We start from the raw sequence: 12,959 nt of genomic DNA, 5'->3' as shown, positions 1-12,959 counted from the left end.
GTGTGGTCAAAGTCACCCAGTAGGTCAGCTGAACAGAAGCCAGGTCTCCGAAATCCTAGTCCTAGTCCAGTGCCCTATCTGCCTGGTCACGTTGGCAGCTTACATTATTCACATTGCATCGTTATTGTTACTGCTGCTTTCTCCATTAACACAGGTGCTCAGGAAAAGGGCTGTAAGAATGGTTGCTTGAGAGGGCAATGCTGTGGATAGTCAGTACTTCACACTGAGGGATTATTGGACTGGATTTAATTCTAAATTGGTATTAGTTAGTTTGGTATTAACTTTCTGACTATATTAATTTATTTTTCTTTCTTGTTAGATAAAAAACTAACTTTTGAAGAAAAGACTGCTGATTTGCACTCTTTTATTCTGAACCAGATGACAGATATATTAGTTTTGTGATAGAGAGCTGAGTAGCTTTTGTGGCATAGGTGGCATATTTGGTATGTAGAAATAATTCACCTCTCGTGTGTGGCAGAAACTTCCTTAAATTCTGAGTGCCACCTGAAAGTAGGAAAATACTGAATATATTCCTTTGCACAGGGGTTCGCTAACATTTTATTACATCTGAAAAGTGAGACATTAGCTGATGGATGACAGTTCCTCTCATCTGTGATTGTGTAGAGCCCCCTTCAGTCCCACATACCACCCCTGTGGTATCTACAGGAAACACCTACGTGGAAAAGCAGTAAGAGGAAACTATCTCTTTTTAGCTGTCTTTAGTGCAAGAAGTTGACAGTTTAGGAGCAGCCGTCACAATGCGGCCTGGCAGATCTCTGTAGATCCACATTAAGTGCTCACCAAAGGTTTCATAGACCATGGATTGGATACCCCTAAACTGAGGTATGCGCAGGGAAAATACACATTTTGGGTTAGCCCAACTTGGCCACCAGATGTCAGTGTTGCTCCCCATGAATGAAGCTTCAATTGCTTCTTTTGGGGGTGGGGAGAGGACGTAGAAGTCGTAAGCAAACAGACTTGAAGACAAAAATACCATGGTAGTCTGAGATAATTAAGTGCAGATGTCAAGCCAGATTCACTTTTCAGTCCTTTCGTAAAAGCCCCCAAGCTTTGTCAGATGGATCCATACAAATTATTTGCAGTAGTTGCAGGTACTTTTTAATTTAAAAATTTGGAGAAAAAAAGTTCCTTCTCTTGATGATTTTTTAAAAATATGATGAAGTGTATAAATAAAACTGCAAAAGAATAATATTCTTGGAATATTGTATGATAAAGTAACCTTTGAAGAAGGGAACAAAAGAAAATTATTCAGCTAAACAAATTGTCTGATAGTACTTTGCTGAATCATTCCCAGATAAGTCGTAACATTTTGGAATGTTTTTGAATATGGATATCAGATTTGCTGTTCTTTTCTGCATCATCTTTTAAACAGAAGGATGCACTTGTATGGATCTAAAATAACTTTCTGGAAGTGGGGAAAAAGACATATACTGAATCTGTGGGGATGACAACCCAGGAGAAGGTTCCCCCATAAAACCCTCACAATTTTCCTATTGATGCAACAGTGAGAAAATATTTTCATGATTCCTTCCATTCTCATCTGGCTATCTTCACTGCTGTTTTCTCAGTGATTGAGGCAAATTCCCAACACACATTTTATGTAATTGTTTTTATGGTTGCTGTGCTTATATTTGTTCAATCAATTGCAGATATCCTCAATTTCTAAATATCTTGTTAGGGGGTTTCTGAATTCTTTAAAATCCTGGAATAAAGTATACTTACCACAGCCACTCTCTTGCAGAGCTCAAAGAAACTGGAAAAAAATTGTTTCACAGAAATTCTTTGGAAACTTTTCACCATGTTTGTTTTGTGTGATTTATGCCCATATAATTTTGATTTATTTTTGTGAAATTTCAGGCAATTGGACATAATGGACTATCAATTTTTGCCCTAATATTTGGATTTGCAAATTTTTCTGTCTTTTTCTCCCTTGAGGCAGCATGCGACTGTTGGTATTTCTAAGTTTGAATAATACTTTTTAGTTATGTTGCACATTGCAAATATCAGTATTGCTTCCCTGGACCTCAGTAAGAGAGATAGTAAACATTACCCCTATTTTACAGATGGAAAAACTGAGGCTCAGAGAGGTGAGATGACTTCTCTAATGTTACACAGTAAGTGGTGGCAGAATCAATAGAACCCACGTCTCCTATTTTCCAGTACCATGCTAAATCCAGTAGCCTGTACTGTCCCTACCGCCTCTCTTATCACTTAACCTCTCTTATCAGTCCCCCACTTTATAAATTGATATTGGAACACTCATAGGTGCTGGGGGTGCTGCAGCACCCCCTGACTTGAAGTGGTTTCCATTATATACAGGATTTATAGTTTGTTTCAATGGCTCATAGCACCCCCACTATACAAATTGTTCCAGCACCCCTGGTAACACTTATCAGTAATATCATGCTCCTTTGTTACTAATTTCAGCCCTGATCATCTTTAAGTTCCATGTGGGTGGACTTTACTGGGGATCCAAGTGGACACAGGATTCTCCTGCACGGAGATTAGTGCAGGATTGGGGCCATTTGTATCTTCAGTATGAAAATAAAAGTATAAAGTCACATGAAATTTGATCTGACTAGGTGAAGTATTTTTGTGACAGACTTTCAGAAATGTCCACAAATTAAATCTCTGATCTGGAGACATTGCACTCTTCCCTCCCACCCTAAGATTCTGCTGTTGGACATACTGCATGTGACATGAGGGTGAACGCTTCTGAAGCATATGCTCTGAAAAAAACAATGCTTTAACATGCATCTTTGAGAACTCAAGTATCCAGTCTTCTGGTAAAATAAGGATCTCATAAGGCAAGTTGTTGTATTTGGACTTTCTTCATTTACTGAAACGTGACTGAGGAAAACTACCTGAAAGTCAAAACCAAAAGTAGGTAGTGTGTATGAGAGATCTTAAAGTTTATTATATATACAAACACACACACATGAGAAGAGCAGAATTTTGAGTAGTAGTAGATGAAAAATCAAAATAATGCAGGGTAAGTAATTTGTTGCAATGTGATATTTCAGTTCATTTTAATCTCATTTGAATTCAACACTGTTCACAGGTGAGATTTTCGCAGAATATTTTAGAGTAGCTGTGTAAATCTATAATCTGTAGGACAGGGAGATTGGAATTTTTTCATTATACACCTGTGCAGAACCAAAAGTTGGCTTCATTTTCATGGAATGAAACTGAAGAACTGCACCTCTGAATTACTCCTTTGCAAAAGGAATCCAGTGTCAGTCACTCTTCTATTGTCCATTTTGTTTCACATTTTTACATTTTGTTTGTTTTACAAAGAAGTTGAAAAATAAAACTAATTTCCCAACTGATTCTTTTGTCTCTCTCCATTATGGCAAATGTAATTTGCAGCGTTTCAGGTATCATAGAAATCTGCTTAGGTGCTTAGAGAGCAGATCCCCAGCTGATGTAAATTGTCATAACTCCACTGATGTGGCAATTTATACCAACTGAGGATCTGCCTCTTATTGCTTTCTACTGTGTGTGAAAACATGCACCATCATCATCAATCATGTAAACAAGAAAAGGCAAACACTTCAGAGAATAATGTTTTTGAGATAGCTAATTGTAATGACCCATAGTCATCACTGGGGATTGAATTTAGGGTCTTAAGCATCAAAAGTACAAGCACCCTACCATTTGAGCTCCTTTATTTGTAAATTAAGTAGCAGGCTATTATAGTCATTTGGCTCTGCCACCAGAGACATGTGCTGTCTGAATGCTAAATGAGCTCCAGTGGTAGAGTCCTTTGTTTTTGGTGCTGAACGTTTCGGATTTGATTCCTGCCAATGGCTTTGGTATCCCTGGGGGTTTGTGACCCTGGTTCGTTACACTGAGAAAGCAGAGTATCTCATACTATATATATTTGGACATACGTTTTGTTTGTGTGTCAATTTCCCAGCAAACATATTTAATCAGAGAATAAATAATTCTTAATTTATGTGAATGTTAATGACTGTCTTCTATAAGTATTCCGAAAGTGTTCCAGAAAAGATAACATCCTAACTTGAAATATGAAAAAAAATGGTTTTAAACTGTACCTTTGGAATCTCTGAATTTGAGTCTCAAATATACTGTAGGAAAGAATATTTACAATTTTGATTGCTTATCTCCAAAAAAAATATTTAAGCCAGAATAGAACTAACATGTAACAAAGGCCCTGTTTAATGCAAAATTTTGGAGCTACTAATGCTCCACTGTAATAACATTAGTGATTAATGCACTGCAATATCCAAATATGATCCCTTTCAATATTCATATGTGGGATTATTAATAACAATCTTCCAAGATGCTGTTCATCAACCTGTCATCTTCCTCCTCTTTCTTTTTTGGAGTAATATAGTACCAATGAGGTAGATAGCAGTCCATGCCAGTACTAAGGTGCAGTACTAAGAGAGCGTACGCAATTAAAATTATGCATACACGGTGCATATACAAACAGTGTTTCATGCGATTACTCTATATGGGTCATGCTCTAATTAAATCACTTCGGATGGAGGTACGTACATGTATAGGCAGAACTTGCCCCTTAATATCTGATTATTTATTTTATCATAAAATATAATTATAAGATTCAGACTTCAGAACATTAGTAATTCTAAAACTGTTGTTTGTTACTGATATGCGGCATTAGTTTCCAACTCTATTTTCAATATGTATATATGGGAGGGCTGGGACTATTAAAGAATACAAGGTTAAAAGAGACTCTTGATTGGACTTGTTGGCCCAGCATTTTCCCTTTTCATCTTGTACAAAAGATGAACATCTTGCACAGTATTAGTCATGTCTTCATATTCTGTAATGGCCTGAACCAGTTCCCACTGAAATAAATGAAAACTTTCTTATTTGCTTCAGCAGGAGTTGGGGGAAGCTGTAGCTGCATACTTCAGAATTAGTGGTCTAAGTGGTCAAGCCACAATTTAAAACAATTTATCAACAGTTATCACACGGTGGTATCTGAGGGCTCGTCTATGCTACCACTTAAATCGATCTAACTTACGCCCCCACCCCAAGCGATGCAAATTTTGCACTGTCCACACCGGTGCTATGTCAGCAGGAGATGCTCCCTCACTGATGTAGCTTCTGCTTCTCACTGAGGTGGAATAATTGTGCCACTGGGAGAGCTCATCTTCACCAGACATACTACAGCAGCGCCGATGTAGCGCTATTGTGTAGACTTGCCCTGAGATGACTACAGTTTCCCACTTCTCCCTCACCAGTCTTAAAACAGGATCTTGCTGTGATAATTCTCTGGCAAATGTTGGCTTTCTAATGGCCTTCACTCTGGGCCGGAACCAAAGCTGATTGAAGTCTATAGAATAGAATTGAATAGACGTCAATTATATGGATATCAGTGAAGCTTTGGATCAGACCTTATATATTTTAAAATATGATTTCCCTAAAATACTCGGGAGGCCTTTTATTTTTACAACATACAGTAGCCGATGCATTTTATTTTGTGTATAATACAGGTGTATAATATTTTTCGGTATACCTTAGCTTGAATTTTACTTGTCGTCTTAGGAATAAGTGAATTTGTTTCATACTAGCTCAGCTGTATAATCAGTTTAAAGCAGCAATGAATTGTTATTGCTTCTAAATTTTGCAAACAATTTCTTGTGACCAATGTCCTTGATGACTGTCTAGTATTACTTTAAAGCCTTGGCATGACCCTGCATATGGCAAATACAGGATTGTTTTCAACAAAAGTCATTCGGGAAGAGGTACTATACAGAAATATTACTCAGGTGAAGCTTGTGCCAAAAGAAAATTGATGGTTTTTGGCCTCTTGGGAAAGGATGCAAACTGCATTATTCTTCGTGGCTAGCTTAAATGATCAGTGTTACTGTTTCTGAGGAAGCTGTCTGCTCTCTAAATAGTAGAGATAAAGGCGACTATAGAAAACGATGGATGTGGTCTAAGTCTTGCTAAGGAAAAATATTGACCCAAGAAGGATGGTAGTATGTCTGTATTGGTTTGGTCCAATACAGTATTTTGTAGATCACTCTCTTGAGGTTGGTTGAGAATCCATGACTTACACTATAGATCAGGACTGTGTGGGTGAAGGAAAAGCCCCTGTTAGGTTCATATAGCTTTTCACAAAATAATAAAGTTGGTGAACTGACTTTAACTAATACAGGAGAGAAGAACATCCAAGGATCAGATTCTAATAACATTTACACCAGTGTAAATCCAGAGCAGCTCCGCTACTTTTCATGGACTAACTTTACGCTCACTCTGGTGTAGCTGAGAGCAGAGTTTGGCCACAGGCATATAATGAAACAATCTTCCTAAGGAAGTAGTGGAAACCTCATTGCTTGGGACTTTTAAAACTAGACTGGAAAAAGCACTAGGAAAATGTACTCTGATGACACTCCTGTACTGACACAGAAGATGAACTGCATGACCAGTAGGTCTTTTCCATCTCTAATTTCTGTTATAATATGGAATCTCTGCAGGCATTTCCAGGCTTTCTCTCCTACTGTTCATTCCCAGATAACCTAGAGAAACAAGTCATCTGATGTAATTTCTGGGCTTTTACCTTTTGTCTGTGCAGCACAGAAGCAGCACAAGTGTTGTCTCTGTCGACATTTCCTTGTCTGAAAGATGACTATGGTGGTTGATGAGGGAGTATTGTGCACCTTTTTCTTTTTTACTGACTGCTTAGGTGAAGGGCGCAGCTTGGGTCTTAGCCAGCTTGACTAATTATCAGTGAGTTGTTCAGCAATGTTATGTCTGTCACAGATTTGACTTGAAATAGAGTGCCTGTGGCACACAATAATCTCCTGTTACATGAATGTTCACGCTTTGTGACTGACTGAGTTTCCCAGATAGTTGTTGCTATACAACTTTACTTCTCAGGAGTCACATGTGCCCACCAATTCTGTTTTTACCTTTTCTCCATTGTTTAGGTAATCTTTCCTTGGCACATAACTGTCAGCAGTTATTAAGAAAAGAGGCTTGGGACACAGCCACTAAAATGCTATCTCAGAGTGACTTCCTGTCAAAGAAATGGTAGTTGCAAGGTTATACCTAGCCCCATGGCCCAATTATCTTGTCAGTGTGTGAAATACAATATGAAAAAAATGGGGACAAATATACTCAGCTAACAGACTCTGTAAGGATCAATAATGGCTTGGAACCATCTCTGATCATTAAACAAGTACATAGCACTGTAGGTATGGATGGAACTTTACACAGAAAATAAATGCTTTTCAAAATTGATTAGTGAGTTTTGGTGCCTCCATTTTTTTAATGCCTAAATTGAGACAACTCAAAGGGGCATGATTTTCAGGAAGCACTGTGCATCCACCCTCTGAAAGTGAAGCCCTTTTTAGATTCTCCAACTGGATACCCAAAATGGAGGAACCCCAAGTCACTAGTTAGTATTTTTAAATCTTAGCCAAGGTCCTATCCCCAAGGAGCTTACAATTTATATTGGACATAATGTGAAAAGACTAAGTGAGAAATAATGTCAGGGAAGGTGGGAGGAAGGTTTCCCACAAAATTAGATTGTGCAGTTATTTATTTTTGAAGGGTAAGTACTGCATTAATGCTTTTTATTTTGGGGTTTTTAACAATATTTTAAATTTAACTTGTTATGGTGATGTGGGACAAGTAGTTTAGGTAATTGAGAATCCAGTTGTCCTGTGTATTTCCTGACATAAATAATCACCAGCATACTTCAGATGATGAGAGCAAAGGTTTGCAGGAGCTAATTTCTACAGGGTTCTAAAGGTGATGCTTGAATCTGATTTTGGAATTTTGTGGCTAGAGCCCATCTCTAATTTCAGTCAAAAAAAATCATGCCTGCTAATCACTCCTATATGACTAAATCCTGTGGCTCCAAGCCCTAGAATTTCTCAACCAAGGTTCAGTTTTTTACTGGTATTTATAGATGCTTTGTAGGATGGTATGACTTTTTGAAAGGTAAAGCCTGATATATATTTACAAGTATCACAATCAGTGATTAACATACTCGTGAACTTTAGGCTTTCTGCCATATCCAAGGCATAGTACAGGATATATGATCTGCTTTTGACTAGTGTGAAAATAATGGCATTTCCTCCTTGCAGCACATATTATCTACCATATGTCTTATATTTCCTCAGATTAGTCTGGACTGAGGACTTGCCTTAAACACCAGAGAAGTGCAGGCTTCTGGAAAAAGGTAGTTTGAAGAAAAATGTTCAGGGACACTCTAGCACTCAGCATTTACTAAAATTGAGACAGAAAACATTGCCGGTTTGTATCTCTTCCTAAAATGATGGATTGTCACTATTTGTGCCATTAAAATTTGTGTCTGTGTATTTTCTGACTATTGCTGAAACCTTCCCTACACTCCTCTTTATTCAATTTTATTGTTACAAACTGGTTTGCATAACCATTTTTGCAGAAAATCAAGGACAGTTTTAGGCATTAATATGAAGGTGGCAATGCAACATTTTTACCCTTCAGACATTGATTACACATAGCACTGTTAATTTTTTTTAATAAGATCCGATAGGAAATAGATAATATGCTGTTCAAAATATGTGAGATAGTTGTAGCTATTGGGGGGGGAATAGACATTTGTTAAATCCACCCGAAATTTTGAAAGTTGCATTTTTTCCACTGTATATGCTATAATTTCCACATAAAAGGCACAAAGCAATATCCATATTTTGTACAGCTTCTCTAACCACCCACTCCTGTCTTAAAGGTTACACTGGTGCATGATGTTATCCATTTAAACAATAAAGGTGGCTGCATTCCTCTGTCTCTTTGAAGTACTGATTTCACTCCAGCTCAGTGAAGCAGTGAGAGAAGGGATGGCTACTTTAACTTGCCACTGAAAAGAGAACTTTATTCCAGTTTGCTATTGCTCCTACTTTGCATGTATCAGGTGCTGCTCCAGCAGAGTTTATTGTATCTATTTCTAGGAAATTATCTGGGCTCTGTCTGTACTTTGCCAAAGAAAACACTTTGTAAGAACCTTTTCCATTGATCTCCACACAGCTAAATAATAATTTTGTCCTTTACTATAATCATAAGAGATTTACTGTAAAGTCAGATAGGCTTTGGAGCATATTTACAAAAGGGGCTAAATCAGTAGGGAACTTTTGTATATCAAATATTATCTGAATAAACACAAAGGGCCAGATTTTTAAAGTTATTTAGGTTCCTAAAGATGCAGATGTTCAAAATGCCAATAGGCACTTACCTGCATCTTTAAGTATCTTTATAAATTTGACCCAAAATTTATGTATTATAAATGCATTGTTAGTGTCACATAAAAGAACATAATTACAATATCATGCCTTATTCTTTTTGTAGACTCTAGTGTAATTTGGTTTGAACTGAACTGAAAATCTTTCAAATCAGATTAACTAAAATTTATATTTATTAGCCTAGGCTATGTTCATATAATTGACATTTGAATATACATCCAACTGTTATCTGCTGTAAATGAGAGAGACTCCAAGATTTAACCAGATAAATTGGAAGTATTGTTTGAGATGGTGTTGGATGTTCTAATGTTTGTCCCAGACGCAAAATCAGAGCTGACCTCACTTTCTCTCACTTCTTGTGAAAAATTTACCCAAGCCAAGAAGAACTTTATTCAAGCCAGTTCTGCATTGTTGGTGTCCATAACCTTGAAAGATGCAGAGAATGCAGATAACTTTCTCTTTGTAATAGAATGAACTTGATCAGCTCAGCTTAGCTAAATTTTCAGAATAAAGGGGTCTGAAAAATCACTGCAAAAATTGGGCTCTGTGTTTCTGGAGTTTAAACATGAGTGTCCATCTTTAATATCGTACTGTGAATGAAAGAGAGCATCAGGAAGAAAATATAACCCCATAGTTTTGTTCCCAAGGGAAGATGTACTTCCACAAAATGAAAATAAATGAGTTGGTATTAAGATAGTCTAATACTGTGATGTTATGTACAACAGATGCATTTTTCTGTTAAGGGTTTAATCCCCTCAGGCCCATTAAGCAAAGGGAAAAGTTTAGAAGGGATGCAGTAAAAAGAAGACATTAATGCACCTTTAAAAGAAACTGGTTTGAGTATAAATCACAGAGGGAATACAGTACAAAATAGTGAATGAAATATTTATACATTCTGCCAAAGCAGAGTTTATGTACTAGCGAGAGAAGCCCTGTTGAGATGGGTCTTCCCCTTTGTTCTGAATCTATTTTTCCAGTTGCTCTGACACTGCTGTTGGTTGCACAATCACTCTGAAGTTGATTAGATTAAAGAAGGATAGGACTGTCTGCTCAGCATGAATGACAAACAAAGTTTGTATGTATTCTAAGCATGTAGTCTGAATATACAAGATTGTGTGTGTGTGTGCACATGCATGCTTCAAGACACAAATTGATTTTGTGTTATTGGATCAGAATGCTTGTATTCTAAAGAGCAAGTTACTATGCAGTATTATGTGTGTACTTAGTTCATGTGCACTCTTGCTTGAGAATATGGGGGAAAATACTCAGCTAGTGTAAATCATAGTTCTGTTGACTTAGCTAAGGCCCATGATTATCTGAATTATGTGACATTACTTTTAATTGCATTAACTGAGAAACAAACTAAACTACATGATAAAAGCTCTGAAAGCTTGTAGAGGCAGATTTTCAAAGGCAGAAAGGGGAATTAGATGCCCAACTCCGATTGAAAGTCAACTGGATTTTGTGCTTTTGAGATCCTCCCCTTTAGACTTTGATATGGTACTTGCTTATACAGAAAAGATCTCTTAAAGGCTTTTGATTTCAATGAGCTGAAAAACGCTATTTATTTCCAAAGATATTTTCTTCTTTTTTAGAATGAGCATAGTACCTGTAGAAATTGGCAAACTTGTAGCCTAGAACAGGGGTGGGAAAACTTTTTGGCCTGAGGGCCACATCAGGTTTCCGAAATTGTATGGAGGGCCATGCCTCCCCAAACAGCCAGGCATGGCCTGGCCCCCGCCCCCTATCCAACCCTCCTGTCCCCTGACCACCTCCAGCCCCCACCCCTGACTGCCCTCTGACGCCCCATCCAACCTTCCTCTCATTCCTGACTGCCCCCCTGGGATGCCAACAACCCCTTCTTCCTGACTGCCCCTGCTGCCCCATCAACCCCGCCCCCTTCCTGACTGCCCCCCCGGGACTGCTGTCCCCATTCAACCCTGCCGGCGGCGCAGTGAGTTGAGGCTGCAGGGGAGGGGGAAGAGCAGGGGAGGGGCTGGGGGCTAGCCTCTGGGGCCAGGAGCTCAGGGGCTGGGCAGGAGGGTCCCACGAGCCATAGTTTGTCCACTTCTGGCCTAGAAGAAGAGTTCCCATGTTGTCTTAATTGAGACGTTGTATTTGGAACACTTGTACTGACCAACTCCCCTCTAACAATTGCATAGCATCCTGAAGCAGCTACATCACTTGGTTACATGGCAAAGTGATATTAGGAAAGTATTTAAGGTATTTTTGGCTTATTTTAATGAAATTTATCTTCTGGAGACGAGAAGGACAGCAGCAGCATATGTCACCGACCACCTCTCCATTAATCATTAACAAGTGCTGTGTGGGACACCAGTCGTGCATGGATCTGTTTGAGAACCTGTGGCACAGGAGGCTGAAATCCTCTTTCTCCATAGAACAAGTACAGTGGTAATGCGAAGTTTCCCTACTTCACCCAGCTAATTCATCAGCTTTATTCCAGAGGGACTGCAGAGGCTCACCTCTCTTTAGCTGCCCTCCCTGCTGAATGTACCATGTACAGGTGTCACAAATGGCAACAGCACCACTGGCATCAACCCACCACCAACTTGACTGAGATTTTTAATGCCACTGAAAAGCTTTTTGGTGGCAGTCACGTACGTGGATTGGAGCGGTGACACAAAGGCAAAATGATCATTTCATGTTTGCCCCTTTGAATTATAGTTACCTGAGACAATTTGAAGACTTGGTTAAAATATTTATCTCATAAAGTGTAATACTTTCATCCAACTGTGTCATAGTTACTTTATTAACAAGGCAGATTTTTCTGTTCATTAATTGCTCTGCTTAAACAGTAGCATTTAGTACTTACGAACTTTGCATGGAACTAGGCCCATGGATCAGTCTTTGTTTTGCTTTATCATTTTCCTATTCAGACGCTGGGGGGTTTTTTTTTGTTTTTTTTTTTTTGGTGAAAAACTGATCTTTATTTTTCCAGAAATATACAAACTTATTCTCTCATTTCTCCATCTTCTTCTTCAGAGTTGTAAGGCATTTTGAACAGTCCCTCCCTGAAGAGAGAGAACAGACGTTAAGTGTCCTATAATACTTTACAAGGAGAAGGGAATATGATACATGATGCTGTGAACAGCTGTTCATGGGGCTTTTTTGGTCCTTGCTATTTCTTCACTACCCAACTAACCTGGAGAGGATATCATGGAAGATATCTAGGATTTTCAATGTATGCTATCTGTGGATTACTCTGGGAATGTGAAACAAAGATTCATTGAAAAATTGCCTTCAATTTGTAATATCAGATTAATGGCATTTATCCGATATTAATAGTGCTAATTATTCTTCAGTGAAATTAATCAATCTTTGTTTTGCTGCATTGATGAGGAATTGATCTACAAAGGGGGAGAGAGAAAACATCTGTTCATTATTTCAATAATGGAAATACAGAACACTTTCCTTCTTCAAAGTGCTGTAAGTAATCCTTCTGGCATCTCTGTATGGTTGATAGGTAAGTAGTATTATCTCCGTTTTAGAGAAGGGGAAACTAGAACAGAGGTTCAGCAACTTGCTCTAGGCCACGTGAGAGTCAAGGTTGGACCTGGTTTTAGAACTAAAGATTTTCTGGCTCAAGTCTTCTGTTTATACAACTGCATCATGCTCCTCTGTCTTAAACTGAATATTCACTGACTCAATGCAGGTATAATAGGTGTAATCAAGATGTAAAACTTTGTACAT

The 12,959-nt window shown here is 38.3% G+C and overlaps 1 protein-coding gene across 1 annotated transcript in view; it reads left to right on the top strand.

Annotated features, from left to right (window-relative positions):
* LOC311515951 (uncharacterized protein) overlaps nucleotides 1-12,352 on the top strand; it is a 411,106-nt gene extending 398,754 nt beyond the window's left edge. Inside the window, exons 6-7 of the mRNA XM_084619487.1 lie at nucleotides 8,151-8,209; nucleotides 12,252-12,352. Of these exons, the coding sequence (XP_084475613.1) occupies nucleotides 8,151-8,165 (15 nt within the window). The 3' untranslated portion in view covers nucleotides 8,166-8,209; nucleotides 12,252-12,352. The remainder of the gene's footprint in view (nucleotides 1-8,150; nucleotides 8,210-12,251) is intronic.
* Nucleotides 12,353-12,959: the final 607 nt, after the last annotated feature.

This window comes from Lepidochelys olivacea (assembly GCF_965140295.1).
Source record: "Lepidochelys olivacea isolate rLepOli2 genome assembly, chromosome: 2".
Lineage (NCBI taxonomy): Eukaryota > Metazoa > Chordata > Testudines > Cheloniidae > Lepidochelys > Lepidochelys olivacea.
The sequence above is the reverse complement of the archived record's forward strand: the minus strand, read 5'-3'. Positions and strand labels throughout refer to the sequence as shown.